Genomic DNA, 22,062 nt, shown 5'->3' with positions numbered 1-22,062 from the left:
TCATTTAATGCTTGGTATTTGCTATACAAGTTTTACTTAATATGAAATTAAATTATTTTAAAGCATTCTATTATCATATTTCTTACAAATTTTAAAAGGAGGGAAGCAAATCAAGCACAAAAAATGTATAAATTAACTAACCTGCCCCAACATGAAACATAATTGTAAAAAACTGTTTGCACCATATGTGATTCAGATAACTAGAAATAAAGTGTCGATACAAAAACTAAATGCCTTCAATACTTCAAAAATCTGTGGTTTCCAATGGACATATATCTTAAGTTACCATCTTCACAAGTTGATGCAACTGAAAGAAAAAAAAATCAAATGAAAGCTAAACTTACGGTCCTAATTCTTCATTCCTCTATGAGATGAATTCTGGACTTCCTCCACCAAATTTCCCCAACTCTTCATCCTAAAGCTCATTCCTACCTCTGAATTCACAAATTAAAAGATTAAGCCAGTCTTGATTTGTTCATCTCCTGGGTGCAGAGCATTTTTCTCCACCATGCCCTCCCACCTGAGTACTACCTTCATCTCTACCTACCTACCCCAACCCCCAGTTTCTTGTTATGGTTGTCTTTCCCCAAAAGAATGTAAGCTCCTTGAGGGCACAGACTTTGTTTCTCCTAGTTATTTGTATTCCCAACACAGTGCCTAATACATTGCTTACTGAATTCAGAGTATACAAGATTTTTACCGTACTAATATATGTCCCATTTTACTTAAAACTATAAAAATTTGCTTCTATGATAACTTAATAACTCTACTGCACAAAATACTAATGGAGTTGTGGAAAATTAGAACAAGTACTATATATTAAAAAGCAAATGCCCAACAATTTAGAAATGAAAAAAAAAGCATAGTACATTAATCAAATCTAATATTACTGTACTGTAAGAAATAACTAACATCATAAGTTCATAGAAGCACCAGAAGACTTATATAAATTGATGCAGAACAACACTGATGTTCAGTAAGCAGATTCAAGAAAACAGTATGCCTAATGACTACCAGATATAAAAGGAAGAAAAATGAAATTCTGAGCCATATGCAATTATAACAACCAACGTTGGCGCTGGATAAGAGCTGCGAAAACAAAACTTCCCAAAGCAGTTTGGGAGGTCAACATCTTACACAATGTAGCAGGAAAGGCAAAAATTGGGTACATAAACAGAATCACAGCATTAAAAAACTAGAAGAAAATACGATCAGGTTCTTTTTGCAGTGACCAGTTGGGAAAGAACTTCTGAATCAAAGCAGGAAAAGAAGTGATTACAAAAGGTAAAATAGATAATTTTATTACATGAAACCACAAAGCTTTTGCAAAACAAAAACAACAACAAAAACAAAAACCCACTACAACTAGAAAGTAGTCATTTGGGGAAAATCTTTGCATTTATAATCTCATATAATCTCAATTCAGTGATTAAGGCTAAGTAAGAAATGAGGCAAAGAATGGCCTCTTAGTACCTAGTCAAAAAAAAAAAATCAATCTGGGAGGCGAAAAGATAACACATAGAAAGAAGGTAAAAGTGGCTGGGGGTCCCACTTTGAAATCATACTTGGGGGGGAGGAAGAGGGAGAGAACATGGAATCCTACAACTAGGGAGGGACATCAGGACTAGGTGAATAGCCAGGGATCCACTGGTACCCTTAAAATGTCTAGGAAAGGCATGGATGGCCTCTATGACACCGGATGGACACCCTGTGGTGAACCCTCAGGAGAAAAAGGATGAAAGTCATACACAGGATGTGTAGTGATGGATGAGTTTTGAGTGATATCATTAGAGGAAATGACTAATAAGATTACAGATCCATTTGAGTATTTGAGAATACTTATATATGATCTGTACATGTTAGCTCATTCAATGGAATGTTAAGTTCATTGAGACATGAAACTTTTGATTATTTTATTGAGTTGTTTTTTTTCACCACCATCACCTACAGTACAGTATCTAATGCATAGTAAGTACTTAATAAATGCATACTGAACCACCACTAGGTCTATATCCCAAAGACATCCAAAAAAAGGGGAAAGGACATACATATGCAAAAATATTTATAGAAGCTTTTTGTGGTGGCTAAGAATTGGGAATCAAAGGTATGTATGCCCATCAAATGGGGAATGGTTAAATAACCTATGGTATATGATTGTAAAGGAATATTATTGTGCTATAAGAAATGATAAGCAGGATGATTTTAGGAAAACCTGGAAAGACTTACATGAACTGATGCGAAATGAAGAGAACCAGAACACTGTGCACTGTGACAGCAATACCGTTTGATGAAGAACTGAGAATAACTTAGCTATTCTCAGCAATACAATGATGCAAGACAATTCCAAAGGACTAATGATGAGGCATACTATAGGGCTCCAAACAAAGAACTGATATTGACTGAATACAGGCAGAAGCATGCTATTTTTTCACTTTCTTTCATTTTTTTTCTTTCACTTGAGTTATCTTATACAAAATGACTTATATGCAATACATAATTGCACATGTATAACCTATATCTGATTGCTAACCGTCTAGGGAGGGGAGGGAGATTTTAGAATTCAAAACTTCAAATGAAAATGTTAAAAACTAGAAAAATAATAATAAACCTTACAAATTTGCTACATAAAAAATTTTAAAAATAAAAAAGGAAAAATGTAATATAAGCCAAGGTCTATAAATTAAAAATTCTATTCTCAGGTGCCATTTTCTTAACCCGTTTTCACTTTGCACATTTGCACCTCTCTTCTGAAGACCTTGCCTTCAACAGGTATCTACCCATTTTTTCAGGTTCTCAGTTTCTTACACAGACCATTAATGCTTTCTGGCTTCCTTCTAAATTAGTAGTATCATTTGTCTCCATGTGAATGATCTGAAGTAGACAGTAGTCAACAGGTCTGACCAGTCTCAGAAGGCTCTCTCTTACATTATGAATAATAATAGCTGACAACTGTCTGCTTTAAGAATTGCAAAGTTTGCTTTGCATCTGTTTTTCTTTACTTGAGCCTCATAATAATCCTTAAAGTTAAATACAGTAAATATTATCATTCCTATTTTACAGATAAAGAAACTGGGACTCTGAGAGATTAAGTGACTTGGCAAGTCACTACATAGGATCATATATAGTAAGATTAGAACGTAGATTCTTCTGACTATAAATCCAGTGCTTTATTTACTATACCACATTGCCTAAGTGGCAGCACCAGACACAAAAAGTAGACCTTTCATTCTGTAGCATGATCCAGAAAACTATATTTGATGTCTGTTTGTTTTTACTAACACTGCCATTTTCAGTAATTGGACATTCACTAAAATGGTTCATTTATACCTATACCTATATGCATGGTTTGGGATGTGGAGGAAATTCTCCACATGAAAAGCAAAAGTTTTCTAAAATGAAAGAAAGAAGAATAAAACAAATTAAGACTGTTTTGAATTTTACTTGATCTTTCTTAATAATTAAGAATTATACAATTTCACTGACAAATTTTCTTGCAAAGAGCAACAACTGCAACTGCTTATCAATGCAATTTGTCATTACTTACAAATTGATTGAACCATCACTTACTGAAGCCTACTATATTCTTAATACTATCCTACGGTCCCAAGTCTTAGGTGGAATACAAAAAATATTTAAGTTATAGTTCCTTCCCCAGCCTAGATGGGAGAATAAAGACTTGAAAACAGCAAGATACTACAATTTAGAAAAGAGAAATCAGTGCCTGTGATGGGTTTAGGAGGTTCAGCGCATGGTACAGAATTTGGAACTTAAAGTTAGTCCTTGAAGTATAAATAGGTTAGACAAATGAAGTCACAATGAGTACTATGCAAGTCAAATAATAAATTTTATTGACCTAGACTATACTTGCAAACTTCTTAGACCATGTTACAAAATAGCATTTGCTATGAAATGTTTCTGGTGTTTATTACCATTGTCCATCATATTTACAAACTTCTTAATAAAATCCATCTGGACCACATTTATTTCAATTTTTTTGTCTCAAATAGCCTTACTTTACATCAAAGTTAGATTTAACCTGATGGCATTTTATATTCTTCTCAATAATGGAGCAAAATTCTAACAAAAATATTTTTCAAACTAAAAGCTTGGCACAATGGAAAGAGGATTGGGCTTGAAGTCAAGAAGATCTGGGTTCAAAACCTACCTCTAACAGTAGCTGTGTGACCAAACAAATTACTTAGCCTATATGTCTCAGAAACTAATTGGCACCTAGCTATTAAATCAAAGACAGGTTATAATCATGCATTGGGAGTTCCTCACACTAAAGAAATTACAGATTTTTCACCTGTTTATTTATTTTCCAAACATTAACATAAATATTATTTAGAAAAATTCACTTCACAAGTATTTTTCACCCTGAAATTTTAATTTCATAATTCCATGAGGAATTTTGCTCCATATTTTCAGGTAATTTCCACATTAAGGTGCCTAAATAACACTGTAAAACAAGTAACAAATATTAAAAATGACTGAGAAAAAAAATTAATAAACTAAATATGCATTTTTTAAAATCAGAAAAATAAACAAACCTAAAATAAGCACAAAAGAGGAAATATTAAAAATTAGAGGGAAAATAGATAAATTGGCGAAAAGCACAGAAATGATGAATAAAAGTAAAATAAAAGCTGGTTCTTTGAAAAGACTAATAAAATTGATAAAATCATAGCCAAACCAAAAGAAATAAAAAGAATAATCAGAACAGATTATGCTCAGTTACATACCAAAAAAAAAATAACTGAGAATACAAAAGAAACAGAAAAAGACTAATAAAATTGATAAAATCACAGCCAAACCAGGAGAAATAAAAAGAATAATCAGAACAGATTATGCTCAGTTATATACCCAAAAAAAAAAAAAACTGAGAACACAAAAGAAACAGAGAAATAACTTCAAAAATACAAAATACCCAAATATCAGGAAAAAAGAGATATTTTAAATAACCCAATTTCAGAAAAAGAAATAGATCTAGCTGTAAAAGAACTGACAAAGAAAAAGAAACTTTGAAAATCTATAAAACTTTTTAAGAGCCATACTCATGCTGAAAATCATTGTTATTGAGAAAGAAAATATCACAACAGAATCCTTTCGTGAGACAATTTTAGTCCTAATACCCAAACCAGAGAAGTACAGAACACTTAAAACCATAGGCTTAAATTAATGAATATTGACTCAAAAATTTTCAATAAAATCCTGTCAGACTATCAGTGATTTGCCCAAGAAATCATTCATTATGATTAAGTGGGATTTATAAAAGGTATAAAAAGATGGTTCAACATTAGGAAAACAATCAACATAATTAATCATATTAAATCATCTCAACAGATACAGGAAAAAGTCATTAACAAAGTACAAAACTCCTTTATGCTAGCCCTGTCAAAAAAGTAAAGGTTGAATCTGGCATTATCTGTTTGTGATACCATGGGGACTATTTATAATTGGTGTTTCCTTTCTTAGATGTGGCCTATGAGATCCTTTACATCTCTATTATCTATGATTTTATTATGCTATCATCTCCTTAATATTCATACTAGAATTTTCCCAGGATGCAAAGTCAAGTTCACTCGCCTATCATTTTTAGACTCAAAACTCTTCCCTTTTCTGTAATCCAAAACATAAACATGTATCATTTATTTATTGGGAGGTTTGAGTGTCAATCCTACTTTGCACAAGATTAGTTTCTTGAAGATGGGGACTAAATCAAATACTCTCATACTCCTAAGTGACAGTGTATGGTAATGGAAAAAATACTGAACTTTAAGTCATAGAATCAAAGAATCTCAAAGTTGGAAGGGACTTTGGAAGTCATCTAGTCCAACCCATACCTAAGACAAAAGATCTGTTGCTTTGGACAAGTGAATTCCCTTCTGGTCTTATTTCACAGGGGTATTGCGAGGATCAAATAAGTTAACACGTGAAATCTACAATATAAAATGCTATAAAAAGGTTTGTCTCAGATAATCATGTCACACAAATTATTTTCACCTAGCCAAACTTACCTATTCTTCAAGCACACTTCAGGTGTTAACCTCTTCTATGGCCTATGCCCATAGGGGTAGAAAATTATTAAATGGCTAAGAAGAATCATTTTGTCACGAGATCAGTCCCTTATTCAGTGGGTCATGATTTTCTCCAAATGACTTCCACTCACCCAATGAATTTATCTTTGGGGAAGCGAGGCAATCAGGATTAAGTGACTTCCCCAGGGTCACACAGCTATTAAGTAAGTGTCAAGCACCTAAGGCTGGATTTGAACTGAGGACCTACAGACTCCAGGGCTGATGCTCTATCCACTGCACCACCTAGCTGCTCCACCCAATGAATATCTAAAGCAATGTTACATTCTATGCAACTTATGGCTCCTTCAAAACCTGTAATTAATATATTACAATATTTTATCAAACTATCTGTGACAAGCAAAGGGCATCATTAACCTAGAAAGAATATTAGGAGAATATGATAGGTCTCTTCAAATATCAGCAAGGCAGCCAGTCAGTGGATAGAGTAGAGATTATAATTGTTCTGTTTGGCCCCAGAAGGCAGAACCAAGAGCAACTAACTGGCAGAAGTTACAAAGAGGCTAACCTGGGCTTGATGTCAGGAAAAACTCCTAATAATTAAACTTGTACAAACATGTAACATGATGCCCTGAGAAGTGGTGGTTTCCCCTCATAGGAGGTCTTCAAGCAGAGGCTGTACTTGCAGAATATGTTACAGTGGGGATTCTTTTTGTACATGGATTGTACTAGATAACCACTGAGGGAAGTCCCTAAAATCTTTCAAATTTTATAATTCTGTAACTCAAGAATCATAGTAGTCACATAGATATCCTGGTTACGGGTCGCTGAAATTGTGGGCACAGAGTAGAGTACTATTCTCCCTAATGTATATACTAAGTTTATCTGACAAACGTTTAAGCACCTATGTCCAAAGTGCCATTTGAGAGGTGCAGCTAGGTGTAACAGGGGATAGAGCACCAACCCTGGAGTCAGGAAGACCTCAGTTCAAATCCGATCTCTGATATGTGACACTAGCTGTGTGACTCTGGGCAAGTCACTTAGAGCCACTGACTAGCCAAACAAAACAAAAACAACAAAAAAAAGTGCCACTTGAGGCACTGTGAGAGATGAAAAATAGCACTAAATATAATCAAATCATTTACAACTAATCAGGGAAATAAGGACCCGAGTTCAAATCTGCACTCAGACACATAACACTCGCTGTGCAACCCTGGGCAAGTCACTTGACCCCATTGCCTAACCCCCCCAAAAAAAAGAAAGAAAAGAAAAGAAATAACATACTTAACACAACACAAAAAAATATAGTATATACAGATATGCCTGAAATAATTCTGACATGACTAACATGTTCTCATAATAATGTATTATCACCAAATGCTATTTGTTACAGCTTCATTAAATTATTCAGTCGCCCATTTACAAAATTATTCATATGGAACTATCCAAGTGCTAAAGATACATTACAAGCAATAGGAACTATCACTTTATCAGAATTGAAAGAGATCTCAGCCACCATTTAGTATACCTATGTCTGAACAAGTACCCACACTCTATAAAATACTAACCTCTGCTTGAAAGGCAACCAGATAAGGATTCCCACTATTTCCATAAGCAACCCATTCCACTTTATCAGCAATAATTGTTAGGAGTTTTTTATCTAGCTGAAATCTACCTCTAACTTCCAATACTTGCTAATAGTTTTGCCCTTTAAAGCCAAGCAGAAAAAAACTTAATCGCTCTTCAATGTGACAATTTTTGAAATATCTGGAAAAAGCTAATATGCCCTCCCCCCAAAAAAAGATTTAAGCTAAATATATCTTCAGTTCCTTCACCTAATGTTCACATAGCATAACTGCAAGGCCCTCTCTGGTGTCCTTCTTATTAGATATTCTCCCCCATTTATCAACAGCTAGCCTAAAATATAGTGCTCAACAAAATTATTTAAATATCTGGAAACTGACAAAGTCACAAAGAAATTACACAAATATAACTACAAAATCATTTTTACATAAATAAAATGAGAAATAAGAAATATTCATATTTATGACTGGGCTGCACAAATATAGTAGTGGGAGCCATCTCCAGTCATCCTGATCTACATCTTGCCACTGGACCCAGATGGCTCTGGAGGAGAAAGTGAGGCTGGTGACTTTGCACAGCCCTCCCTCACTTAAATCCAATTTGCATGCAAGTCATGGCATCACCTTCCTGATGTCATGGTCCTCTTCCAGAACGAAGGACAAACAACAGCACAAATACTATAAAAATCATTGTAGTATAAAAGTTACTCTACAGATTTAGACACATCAATCTAATTTTTTAAAGCCAGAACTGGAATTTCATTGGAGTAAGGAACTCCCAGAAAGGCAACTTCTTTTCCCAATAAATACATGATAACTGCTCTACAAGTTATATAGTCTTAGAAAGTTGCCAGAAATACATCCATCAACCATGCCATAACAGTACTATGCACACTTCCCCAAAAAGGTAAAAAACAGAGGGAAAGGATCTCTAAGTACTAAACATATTTACAGCACTGTCAGTTGAAGAGTAGATGAATAATAATGATATGTAGATGGAATGGAACGTTATTTTGACATAAATGATAAAATGGACTCAGAGATGGGAAGATATGTATGAACTGATACTGAGTGAAGTGAGCAGAACCAAGAGAACACCTTGCACAAAGACCATTGTGACTTAAGGTAAAGTGACTTTGAAAGATACCAGAACTCTAATCATAGAAGTTACCAATTAAGCAACCATGACTTCAAAAGACTAATAATGAAGCATTACTTCCAACTTCCCAACCTTTGAGAAAAAGGTGAGCCACTACAACAGGGGTCTACAAACTACAGCCCCAGGGTGGGGGACTACAACTACAGGCCCAGGTAGCCTACAGATACCTGTTGGCTTCCTGTTCTTGTATGCACCTAGCTAAGAATGGTTTTTAAACTTTCAAAAACAATACAACTTTATTTTAAAATGACAGCTCAAATGAACAAAAACAGGCACTGACTAGAGGTGCAGAATGAGACACATTTTCAGACATATTCAAATCATTTGTTTTATTTGACTATGCTTATTTGTTACAATGGAGTACCTATATTTGGGGAAGGGGCAAAAGAAAAGAAAAAAAAAGAAAGAAGAGCATCAATAAAATTTTTTAAATACACCAAAGAGCAGAAGGGGATATGTACAAGTAGGTGGTTTGTCACCATCGCCGCATTAAATTCAATAAGCACTTAAAAAAAGGACTATATACATAATGTAAGTTTCCATACAATCCCCTCTTCTGTTCATGCTTAAATGTTCATTTTTGTTGAATTCATAATTTTTAAAAGTGAAGTTTTCTGAAACACTGAGAGGTTAGGTGACTTGGCCAGCATCACAAAATCAATATGCATCATAGCCAGGACCTGAGCTTAGATCCACTTAACCACCAGGCCAGGCTTTATTCATCACGCTATGGTGCTTTCACCAATAAAATCACCAAAGGGATAGTTCATAGAATCAGACAAAATAACATTCAGAGGACTTACAGGTCAAGTATGGCTAGGACATCCTAGAAAAAATGAAGAAAAGGGCACAAAACAGTAATTAACAAAACTATATAATAGATAAAAAGCAGAAAAAGTGGATTGGTGAAACATACTAGAGAAGCAAGATTGAGAATAAACAAATGCACACAGTAGTCTAGTATTTGATAAACTCAAAAACACAAAGTATTAGGAAAAGGCCTCCTTAAGAGGAGGATGCAGTGGAAAGAATAGTGGAGAAGTCAGTATCACTGAAGAGAATATAAGGTTTCACAATTATGGATAAAGGGAGAATCCCTAACCAGAAAAGGAGTAGATCAAGGACTACAGATACCGAGTTGGGAGGGAACTTAGAGGTCATTGAGTTCTACCCTCTCATTTTACTGATAAGGAAATTCAAGCCCAGAGAGGTTAAATAGTTGCCAAGGGTCACAAAAATAGTAATTATCCAAAGCAGGATACGAACCTAGGTCTTCCTAACTCATAGACCAGAATAACATCCCTTACACCAGTGGAGTCAAACTCCAATAGAAAGGAATCCTGGAGGAGGCACATTAACTTAGAAAACCACAATTTATCATTATCTATGTTGTATTATATTTTTATTAATTTGTGTTGAACAGTTTCCCACTGCATTTTAATCTGATTCAGCTATACTTTGGGAACATGTGCACAGTAAGTTTGACAACTCAGCTCCACACCACACTGCCACACTGCCTTTTTGCAAAAAACCATCCCAAATATAGGGGACAAGAACTGAATCCAGAGACTGGACCTGTGATTTTCACTGATATGGGGGGGAATCCCAGGGAATATCTGAGGGGAGAAAGCTCCCTCTATTAATGAGGGTCAATGATTTATTAACTTACATATAAAAACAGCAGTTCTTAAACTCTTTTACACTCTCAAAAATGCTGAGGATCCCAATGAACTTTTGTTTGAGTTATACCTATTGATATTTAACTTATTAGAAAATATTTCTTAATTCATAAAAATAATAAACCTTTACTATGCTAACATAAATAATATTTTTATGAAAAATAATTTTTCCATAATTAGTGAGAAAAAGTGGTATTCTTTTGCATTTTTGTAAATCTCTTTAATATCTGGCTTAATAGAGAAGATAATCCAGATTCTCATAGCTGCTTTTGTATGCAATCTGCTTCAATGTTGTTTTGGTTGAAGTATGTAGTATATGAAGAAAGTCTAGCCTAATAGAGTTATGTGGTTCAAGATAGGAGTATTTTTGTTGTTATTTTTCAGTAGAGTCCACGGCAAAGATACTGGAACGGTTTGCGAACCTTGAAGTGCTATATAAATGCTATCTAGTTATATTTTGTTATTGTTGTTCAGTCATTTATGTAAATGCTAACTAGCTATATTTTGTTATTGTTGGTCAGTCATTTTAGTCATGTCTAACTCTTTATGACCCCATTTGGTATTTTCTTGGCAAAGATAGTGGAATGGTTTACTATTTCCTTCTCTAGTTCATTTTACAGATGAGGAAACTGATGCAAACAGAAGTGACTTGCCCAGGATCACACAGCTAGTAAAAGTATGAGGTCAAATTTGAACTCACAAAAATGAGTCTTTCTTGACGCCCGGCCCAGCATTCTGTTGCATCACCTAGCTGTCCAGGCCTATTTTAATAGCCTTTAATTGTAAATATTCTTCTTTGAAACTACTCCAAAATTAGACAAGAGGTAGTTTTTTCAACAAAAGCTTAGTTGAAATGAGGAATATAAAACCATATCAATGATACTCTTCCTAAAATCTTTGGTCTAGCTTGCACTTTGAATGGATCTTTTTACCCATGTGTGATTTTATAACATCATGCATTGGTCATTTGGAGAATATTGGTTTACTAAGTTATGCGAATCTTCCAAATGTTGACACATTTCATGATAAAATACCCCTCCCCCCCAAAATTACATTCATTAATATTGCCAATGATCTCATCAGAAAAATCCTTAAATATCAGTCAGGTGTCAAAACTCAGAGGCAGCATATATAAGTTTTTCAAAATTCTAATATTGACTTGAAAGTTCGAATTTTATCATTGGCAACAAACTGTCAGTTATTTTCCATGAAATGACAGGCTTACTTCATTCATTTTCAAGAAAATATCTGTCAAATCCCAAGTCTGAATAACCCTAGTCTGTCTGTCAGTCATTCTTTAAAATGAAAATGGTCAGTTTGCAACTCAACAGCACCAGTCCTTTTCCTTAAGAGAAGCACAGTACATACTTTGAGATTCAGAAGTGCTGAATGTGTACTTCCCATTTCATCACACAGAAAATTTTAAAAATGTGTACTCAAAGGGCAAGATTTAATAAAACTAAATAATTGTATTGCTTCATAAAGGATATTAAGTGAAAGTGGGTTTTTTTAAACTACAGGTGAACGGCAATGAAGAATTCAATGACTGCTAAGTACAGCTTGGGGCTAGTATGTCAGCAGTTTCACCCGCCACTGCTTTTGCACTACCACTGTAATTGTCTTCACATCTGTTCCAGGGAAAACCAGCAGATTCAAAAAAGTTATTCAAAGTTTTGAATACTTCAGCACCACTTGAGTTTGCAACCAAGCATTCACATAAAATGAGACCTTCAAAGTTTAGCTGGTTCTGATACCAGACAAATACAAGCAAAACAGCAATTTGAAAGCAGAAGTACAATTCTGTAGAAGAGGTATGAACTCACTATTCATGTTTGCAGCTAAATCTTTAATTCACAGGTCATGTAACCTTTGGAAAACTCCACCATACATTCATGAATGACAGTGAGAAGCCTTTCTCTTAATAATAATCTCTATTAATATAAAATGTAAAGCTTTTATGAAAACAAAATCAATGCAGCTAAAATTTTTAAAAATTATACTCATTGGGAAAGAAATCTTTCCATTAAATATTTCTGACAGAAGCCTGATATCCAAAATCTATACGGAAAAAACACAAATATAAGCTTATTAGACATTTACCAACAGATAAGTGCTCACCTATTGGTTAAGATTAATGAATACCCTGAGATGGTAGCATTCTTCAGATTCATACTGTACACTTCCATTGGGCTAGAATGAATTACATATTCTACATAATTATAACTTTAAATAGTGCAAATTCAAATACATGTGATCACTTCAACAGATTCATTGTTTGCACTAGTCAGGACACAGGGGTGCAAAATATTAATAACCACTTGAAAAAATGTGCCTCACCTCACCAATACAATTAATAAAGATGCTAAAAGATGGGAAAACTTGCTGAAAAATGTGCTATGGAAATACAGGAACAGTAATTCACTGCTGAAGCAACTATGAACTGCTTCAACTGTTTGGATGAACAAGTTGAAATTATGAAAGAAAAGTAACTAAACTGTTTAAAACCTTTAAATCCCAAGATCTCACTTTTGTTACTATATCCCAGAGAGATCACTGGCAGAAAGAAATGACAGATATGTACAAAAATGTTCACAATAAAGTTGTAAAAACAGTAAACAAAATATATGCCCAACAAGAGGTCTTCAAACAGGCTAGGAGACTACTTCTCAGGTATGCAACAGGGGAGTTGCCTTTCCAGTATGAGTTAGACTATATGACTACTGAGGTTCCTTCAGATTGGAAAAAAATATATTTAATAAAATTCTGTGAATAATTGGGGGGAAAGGGAATTGGCTTAACAAACTTGGTATATGAATATAGTATTACTGCAACATAAAAGTGAATAACAATTCAGAGAAAACATGGGAAAACTTGTATGAAGGAATAAAAAGCGAAAACAAGACCAAAAGAACAGTATTCACAATGACTGCAATGACTGCCCAATGAAAATAAAACAGGAACAAAACACTGTTCAGTCAAACTTTGTACCATACTGCCTAAGTTAATGAGTATAACCTTCCTTTCTGTTCATACCCAGACTGTTTTCTCAGGTAATACACTTTATAGATGGGTTCGTTTGGATATTTCCAGAAAATATCTTCTGTGTCAAAACAAAATTTACCAATAAATTTAACTTTTTTTTTTTTTTTAAAGAGCCATTCTCTAGGCACCTGGGTGTCACAGTGGATAGAGCACCAGCCCTAAAGTCAAAAGGACCTGAGTTCAAAATTCAGCATCAGACAGTGACTAGCTGTGTGATCCTCGGCAAGTCACTTAACCTCACTGCCTCACTAAAAAAAAAAAAGAGCCACTCTCAATATATAAATAGTCCAAGGATATCAACAATTATAAAAAGATGAATTGAAAATTAAAAAAAAAAAAAGAATTATACTAAAGATTACTCCAAATCAAACAACTCAGATTGTTCCCCTTACATCCAGCAAATTAGGGGGAAAAAAAAGAAAAAAGACAAGACAGTAATGGACAATGGGAAGCCAAGTACACTAATAAAAACACTGTTGGTGGATCTGTGAATTGATCCAACTATTCTACAAAATACTTTGAGGTTGTGATTTTAAAAAGGGGGACTAAAACATTGCACATATACTGCAACCCAAAGCTCCTACCACTAAACTTCTACATGGAGGACGACAAAAACAGAAGGGTTCAATATATGCCAAAATATGCACTGCAGCACTTTCTGAGGTAAAAAAGAATTGAAAGCAAAACAGGTATCCAACTGGGAAAAAGCTAAACAAACTATGATACATAAATGTAAGAGAATACTGTGGCATAAGAAACAATGAGTATATGAGGAATGCAGAAAAACATGTGACTCAAAAAGTGGTACCTCAAAAAGAAGTCATTAATAATGTTATCAACTTGGAAGCAATCAATAAACACTATTAAACATTTATCAGACACTGTACTAAGCATTAAGGATACAAAAAAGCAAAAAAAGCTTCTGCCTTCAAGGCATTTACATTCTAATGAGGGAGACAATATGGACATCAATAGGTATGTACAAGTAATGCTACTCCATATGTATAGGAATTAACTTTATAGAACAAATGCAGTGAAGTAAGCAGAATCTGGAACAACATATACACATCTCTTCATTGCAGATATGGGTGTGATTATGGGAAAAAACAGCACCTGCTCTCAAGGAGCTCTCTCAGTCAAATCTGGGAGACAAACACAAGAAATATAAGCAATAAGCTGGAGATAATCACAGAGGGAAGGCACTAGCCCCAAATAGGTAGAGCTTCACATATGGCTAAATTTTGTGACATTTTGTATAAATTAATTCAGAAACCAGATTTAGCACCAATGAGGTTATGAGGACCATGGGCCTCCAACCTAAAACAATACCTATCAGCCCTCAAAAACTGGCTTTTTTGTTGGTTAGGAGGAAACAGCATTATACAGATTAAGCAACAAAGATTATTTACAGTACAATATTTTAAAGACTAGTTAGGCCAATAAGTAAATATTCATATTCCCATTCTGAAAATGAGAATGAGATGAGATTTGCCTGAAATTCTACAGGGTTACAAAATGGTAAAAAGAGAGGAGCATTTAAGATAGTCAGAACTACAAAATCTCACAAAAATCAATTTAATGGCAACAATGCTTTTATAAGAGGATCAAAAGGAGTGCTGCTCACCAGAATTTAATTTTAACAAATAAATGTACATTTAATAATTTCTATTCACAGTTGACAACAGGTTGCAGCACATTCCTTAATCAAGTACCACCATTAAGGCTAAGGAAGTCAATGGTTATCATGAGGGTAGACCTAATGCATGGGCAATAAGAAAAGGAAAAAGAAAAGAATTTGAAAACTCTAAGAAAAACAGCAGAGAGAAAGTAAAAAAGGAGAGAACAGTGCTCTACCAACTCACAAAGTGAAAATTAAGCCAGACTGCCTATCTCAGGCCTATAGTTTGAACTAATGCTGTCAACATTTTAAAGAGCCTCCACTTTTCTGGGATGAACTTTTTAAAAATGTCTTCAGTAGTCTGCTGGGCATTGTAATAAAGAAATTAGATTGGATCCTTACTTTTTAATAGTATAACTCCTAAACAGCATAATTTGTTCACAAATATAAAGAAACAAGATACTTGAACCAAACTACTAGAAGACAAAAATGGTCCTGGATACTCAAATCAGGAAGGTAGTGTAAAGAAAACTACAAACCCATATCACTAATTAAAACAGATGAAAACATAAAATATTAGCAATATATATTTATAAAAATTATTCACAACGACCTTGGTGGTTTATCAATCAACAAACATATATTAAGCACCTAGAAATCCAAGGAGAGTTCAATAATTAAGGACCAATAAACGTAACAAGTCATAATGGTAACAAAATTTAAAAAATCACAACTTTCAAGACCTGTGAAAAGTGCCTTAAACAAAAGAGTACAAATTTATACTAAAAGCAACATATGGTTTATGGCTTTTACCCTAAAGAACCCACTACTTGGTATACATTCTATGAAGGTCAGGACAAAAACATCTCATAGACACCAAAATGTTTTTCTTTGCATTCCAACTTAGCATACTCTAAGATAAATAAACATGTGTTGAGTGATTTAAAACTTAAGAAGTCACAAAATTTGATGGTTGGGAAGATGAAAAGCAATTCTCTTACAGTCTTGTTGATTTTATCTTCACATCTTTCCTATCCGTCGCTTGTCTCCACTTACATGGCCAGCATCCTAGCCCGGTGCCCCATCCATGTTCAAGTCCTGCTTACCTCACAGGCTCAACTATTTTAATAGCCTCCTAATTGGTTTCTCTGCCTCCATCTCTTCCCTCTCCCATCCATCCTTTCCATTCAGTTGCCAAAGGGATATTCCTAAAACACAGGTCTGACCATACCACTCTCTTGCTCAATAAATTCAAGGAGCTCACTATTACTTCTAGACTCAAGAACTCTGGCATTTAAAGCCCTTCACAAGCCAGCTCCAATCTACCTTTACAATGCTCTTATACATGGCTCCCCTTCCTACGCTTTTCAATAGTCAAAATGGCCTTCATGCTGTTCCACCTCCCATCTCTATCCTCTACAAAATCTATGCCCAGAATCCCTAGTTTCCTTCAACGTTCACCATAACCATCTACTATCTAAGGCCTCTCTGGTCCTCCCCAGCTGCTAGGATCACCTAGTTACCTAGTATTTATTTTGTAGACATTTTTACTTGTACATGACATATCCCCCAATGGAATTTAAGCTCCTTGAGGGAAGGAACTGTTTCATATTTTTTTACTGTCATTTTAATGGTTTTAGTCACATCAGCAGTTAGCACAGTGCCTGGTATATAGGGGGAAGGAGAAGGAAATAAGCATTTATATAGTGCCTACTATGTGTCAGGCACTGTGCTAAGCACTTTACAAGGATCTTATGTGGCCCTCACAACAACCCTTTCAAGGTAGGTGCAGTTATTATCCCCATTCTACAGTTGAGGAAATTGAGGCAAGCAGAAGCTAAATGATTTGTCTTCTTGACTCTAGGCCCAGTGTCCTTTCCACTTTGTTGATTTGAAACAGCAGGCACAAAATACGTGCTTACTGACTTACTGACATCTAGCACAAGGTCTGGAGCATCGGCACTTAATATAGTAAATATTTGATTAATTGATCAATTTTAGAGATTAATATTGAGAAAAAAAGGGCAAAATTGTACTCTATTAGATATGTCAGAATACTGTCACTATTTTCTCTAAATTACCCATTTATTACAATACAAATGTTTTTGTTCTTTAGTCATTTTTTCAGTTGTGTCAGACTCTTCATGACCTTATCTGGGATCTTCTTGACAGAGATAGTGGAGTGGTTTGCTATTCCTTCTCCAGCTCATTTTACAAATGAGAACTGAGGCAAATAGGGTTAAGTGACTTGCCCAGGGACACATAGCTAATAAGTGTCTGAGCCCAGATTTGAACTTATGAATGTGAGTCTTCCTGATTCTATGCCCAGTGCTCTATCCACTGTACCACCCACCTAGAGAGATCCTGTACAGGCAAAGGATTAAGGTTTTATGTTTCCAACTTTCTTTTGAACTGTTAGGTGTTAAATAAACACAAAAAAGTATTTATCTTCCTTCTCAGATATTCCCCAATTTTATTTTCCCAACTTGTTACCACTTTATTTTCTAATTCTAATAACTTCTAATTCTTGCCACGTAACATTGTGGTATCTGAGTTGCTGTCTTTTTCCCCTCCTGAAAAGTAAACTCCTTTAGGGCAGGTGTTTATTGCTATTTGAACTGAAAGGGCTAGCCCTTGAGGTCATCCACTCCAACTCCCTCATTTTTCAGATGAAGAAATAAGCTCAGAGAGAAGTGACTTTAAGGGCACACAGCTAGTTTGTGTCAGAGCCAGAACCTGTACCCATGTCCTCTAATTCCAAATCCAGAACTAAATTGAACTCCTATACAAGTGCCTAACTCAAAATTTTGTACACCATAGGTGCTAGTAAATATTTGTTACATTCATATGTTTGTCTACCACATTACAATACGTGTCCTTTGTAAAGAATTACAACAAATTCCTTTGTAATTTGCCAAGGCCACTAGCGCTGGAGGGAATTTGTCAAATGTTAGCTATTTTGTCATTACTATCCAGATCTCACCTGTAATCTCAAGAACTCAAAAAATTTTATTACTATTGCCTAGACTTTCTCTTCCTCTCCATCCACACAATGACAAAACAAAATCCCAGCTAGTTTTTAAACACATGATGTCAATATATCCCTTAAGACAGTAGCACTGCTACTGATATTTGGCTATTTAGCTTTTCCCCATTTTCAATAATTAAACAAGGAATTCATAATTAAAATCTTTATTAAAAGAAAAATCAACTGACAAAATTTGGTGCTTCAGTTTTCCTCACCTGTGAAAATGGGAAAATAGATTAAAGTACTTTAGTATCCTCTGTATGTTACAAAGTTTACACACATAAAATGGTATATAAATACAAAACAACAGAACCAAAAAGTCCAATATACAATGACAATAATATAGTTATGTTTCAGAATCAAGCAGCTATTCCAAATAACATGGACTAGAATGTGCCCTATAGCCTTAACTTTTTTTATCCAGTTATCAGTTTAAGATCAAAACTCAGACATCAACTTCAAAAAATGAAGTGCTAGTTAGCAATTCTATGTATGGGATTTTACATTTACAAAGTGGCTTTCTGATCATTTCAGTACATGTAAACCATTACACAATGCTTTTCCACATAAAGATAACAGTGGCTATGGTATTTCTCAAATGGAAGCCATCCAATATATCATGTCATAAATGCTTAACCACAACAGATTCACTGTATCATCTCTTCAGAGTTCTAACTAATATAAATGGAACTCCCTGGTCAAGTACACCTATTTCTGGACACACTTTTGAACGTTAGCACAATCCCACAATATCACTATTTTAAAAATACACTTAACTACTCTGATACGGTAATAGTTGCATTATCAGCTATTCATAGGCTGAAAAACATGCCATGTAGTACTACAGTACTTAAGCAGCATTTTGAAACAAAGTCAAATGTTGGCATAACTGTCACTCACAGTAGGATCAAATCCACCCAAAGCCTCCCGCAATGAATTCATTATTAAGGCTCAACACATATTCAGTTTTCTATCCAATTAGAGTTTGGAAAGTTTCATTGGTATATAAGAAAATGCACCCAGATGTACGCCCAACTTGTAAAGGTCTACCAACCAAATAGTCCTCTTTTCAACGGTTCAAAGAGAAAAGCTGGAACTCATTTTTATTCCATTTCTTAAATTACTAGAAGGTAGCTATTTAAAGATAGTCTATCCAAACCGACTTGACAGAATTTTCATTACCCTTTGTGCTATTTACCTGACGAGTAAAGCGTCAAGGCTCTCTCCAAATCAAAGATGAAGTGAAAAATTACAGCTTGGGAGTTTTTCTTTTTATTACAAGGGATACTTTTGAAGTAAGCAGAAAATTTATCTACACAAGAATGAAAACTGTATAGTGGAATAGCTTTTCTTCATTGTATATAAAAAACCAGTATATTTCCAATTCCAAATTCCAATTCCAAAAAAATTACGTTTTTTCCATTGTTACTGGATTTTAAATATTTTAATAGTAACTATTTTATAAAATAGTTAATAAAATCTTACACGATTTACTTCAGGTTTAAAACAAACCGAACTCTCCCTCCCTCTCAAGACTGTTTATAGAATTTTAGCATGATTGCAGAAACCAGTAATAGGTATGAGTTATTTCATTAAACAGAAGGTTGAGTGTTCACAAGGACACCTATAAAATTAATAAAATCACTCATTGATAAATGTTAACATTTTCAATAAAGCTAATACTTCTCAAAATGATGCATAGATATTGGTATGTCACACTACAGCAACTGGAAATTCAAAGGGAAGATGGGCACAGAATTTTTTAAAGACATTGCCAATTATAGGGATATAACTGGGAACTCTGAAAAAAAACTCTAACAAAGCAGAAATAACTGCAGATTGACTACTCAAAGCCAACACAAGGAAATGAATGTGGGGAAAAAAAAAACACAAGTCGACAACTACCTTTGAGAAAAGGAAAAAAAAAACACGTTTAAACTAGAAACTACTTAAATTCAAGAAAAAAATCCAGTGACTAGACAATATTTGCAGAAGCAAAGAATTTTTAGATTATATCATGCGAATCTCATTGTATTACATTATAGCCATTAATCTTTAACACAAAGGATATTCAAATCCAACCAAATGTAATACAATCTCTTCCAGAAGGAAGGAAAGGAGTAATTTGCTTTATCCCCAATTATTTAAACTAAAGGCCAACGAGGATGATGATAACACAGAATAGGTCAGCATTCCATCTATCAAGTCACATTTCTCACGAAGTCTTGCACCAATCCGGAAAAAAGGTGGCTATGGACACAAAACAGGCTTAGAAATGGCTTTTTAAAAAATCTCCTTCAATGAATGAGACCCCACATCATGGTTTATTCTCCTACACAATTGGAGAAATAGAAAGAAAGAACACTACCCCATCATGCTTCATTTTTTTTGTCAATAATGACTTAAATCTTAAAAAACTGTATATTTAATTCCTTCCACTGGCGGTGGAGGGATAATTTGGCTTCTATTTTATTGATTACACATAAGGAAGAAAGGGGGAGAAAAGCAGCTGCTGCAATGCAACACTAGCTGACACAGAGAAAGGGGAGAAAACCGGTTTGAGAAACAAACCGATACCTACCACCCCAAGTCTCCTCAAACATAGTGGCGATTTCAGCATTGTATTGATTTGTGAGGGGGTGAAGGGGGTTCAAAAGAAAAATTAACTTCTCCCCCTCCCCCAATTTTGCAATTTCACCTTTGGATTTTACACCTTTATACCCCTGCCATAGCTTTTTTTTTTTATTACCTCTTTGGATTTCATATCTTTTCAAACTTAATAATAACAACACATGCCTTTTAAACGGAAAGTGCATGTACACACAATGTAAAAAATAACCACAAAACTGTCTTCTCTCCCATCGACCACGTAGATCACCACAGATTACTCTCTCCCTTCCCATTCCCCCCCACCTCGGTTTAGGGGATAAAGGATAAGGGGAGGGGGAGAAGGGAAAAGCGTGAGATGCATAAAGAAAAATGGGGGAAGGAGGGATGGAAAGGATGGGGAAAAGGCGGCCGAAGGGGGAAAGGCTAGAGAAAGAAACGTGTAGAGCAGAGGAAGACCCTCGGGAGAAGGGGCGGGGGGGGTAGAGGCAGGAGGACCTGGGGAGCAGCCCGGGCGGGGGTGGTGACGGCGTACGGCGCGAGCCCCCCCCCCGACCCCCCGGGGCTCCCCTCACCTCATGGTGCCGGGCGGTGCGGAGGCTTCCCCGGCCGGAGAAGGAGGGAGGGCGAGGACAGAGCGGAGCGGAGCGGGGTGGGGCGGGAGCCGGGCTCCGGAGACAAGAGACCGGTAGCGTCCGGGATCGGCGGGGCTCTGGCGCTGCCGGGGAAGCTACACCATCCTCTTTCGGTTCACAAAGCCGAAGCGTCCGCCGGCCGGCCGGGAGTGCGAGTGTGAGTGTGAGTGCGCGTGTGTCTGAGTGTGTGTGTGTGTGTGTGCGTGTGTGCGTGTGTGTGCGCGTGTGTATGTGAGAGAGAGAGAAAGAGAAAGAGAGAGAGAGAGAGACTAGGGAAGGGGGAGGGCGCAGAAGCGGACAGGGGGGCGCCGGTCCCCCCGGCGGCGACCGCCGCCTCCCTCCCTCCTCCTCCTCCTCCGAGTCGGCGCGGGGGACCCTCGAGCCCGCCGGCCTCGCGCCGCCACTGGGGAAGCCGGTCTGGAGACGACGACGCCGCAGGCAGGCAGGCTCGCGCGCAGCTCCCGCTCCCGCTCTCGCTCCCGCCGCCGCCGCCGCCGCCGCCGCTACCGAGGCCGTGTGCAACCGGCAGCAGGATGAGGAGGAGGTAGAGGAGGAGGAGGAGGAGGAGAAGGAGGAGGAGGATCAGGATCGCCGCCGCGAGGAGCCCGGGGAGGGGGCGGGGCGCGAGGCGAAGGAGCACGCACGCGCCAGCCCAACCCGGGGGAGGAGGGCTAGC

General features: G+C 36.2%; 1 protein-coding gene across 7 annotated transcripts in view; it reads right to left on the bottom strand.

The window, feature by feature from the left end:
• LOC114049784 (protein enabled homolog) overlaps positions 1–21,704 on the bottom strand; it is a 132,594-nt gene extending 110,890 nt beyond the window's left edge. For all 7 annotated transcript variants that reach the window (XM_027871190.1, XM_027871192.1, XM_027871194.1 and 4 more), the window contains exon 1: positions 21,327–21,704. In XM_027871190.1, the coding sequence (XP_027726991.1) occupies positions 21,327–21,331 (5 nt within the window). In that variant the 5' untranslated portion in view covers positions 21,332–21,704. The remainder of the gene's footprint in view (positions 1–21,326) is intronic.
• Positions 21,705–22,062: the final 358 nt, after the last annotated feature.

This window comes from Vombatus ursinus, unplaced genomic scaffold (assembly GCF_900497805.2).
Source record: "Vombatus ursinus unplaced genomic scaffold, bare-nosed wombat genome assembly UNPS02014798.1, whole genome shotgun sequence".
Lineage (NCBI taxonomy): Eukaryota > Metazoa > Chordata > Mammalia > Diprotodontia > Vombatidae > Vombatus > Vombatus ursinus.
Note: the sequence above shows the minus strand (reverse complement) of the source record. Positions and strands in the feature narration are given on the sequence as shown.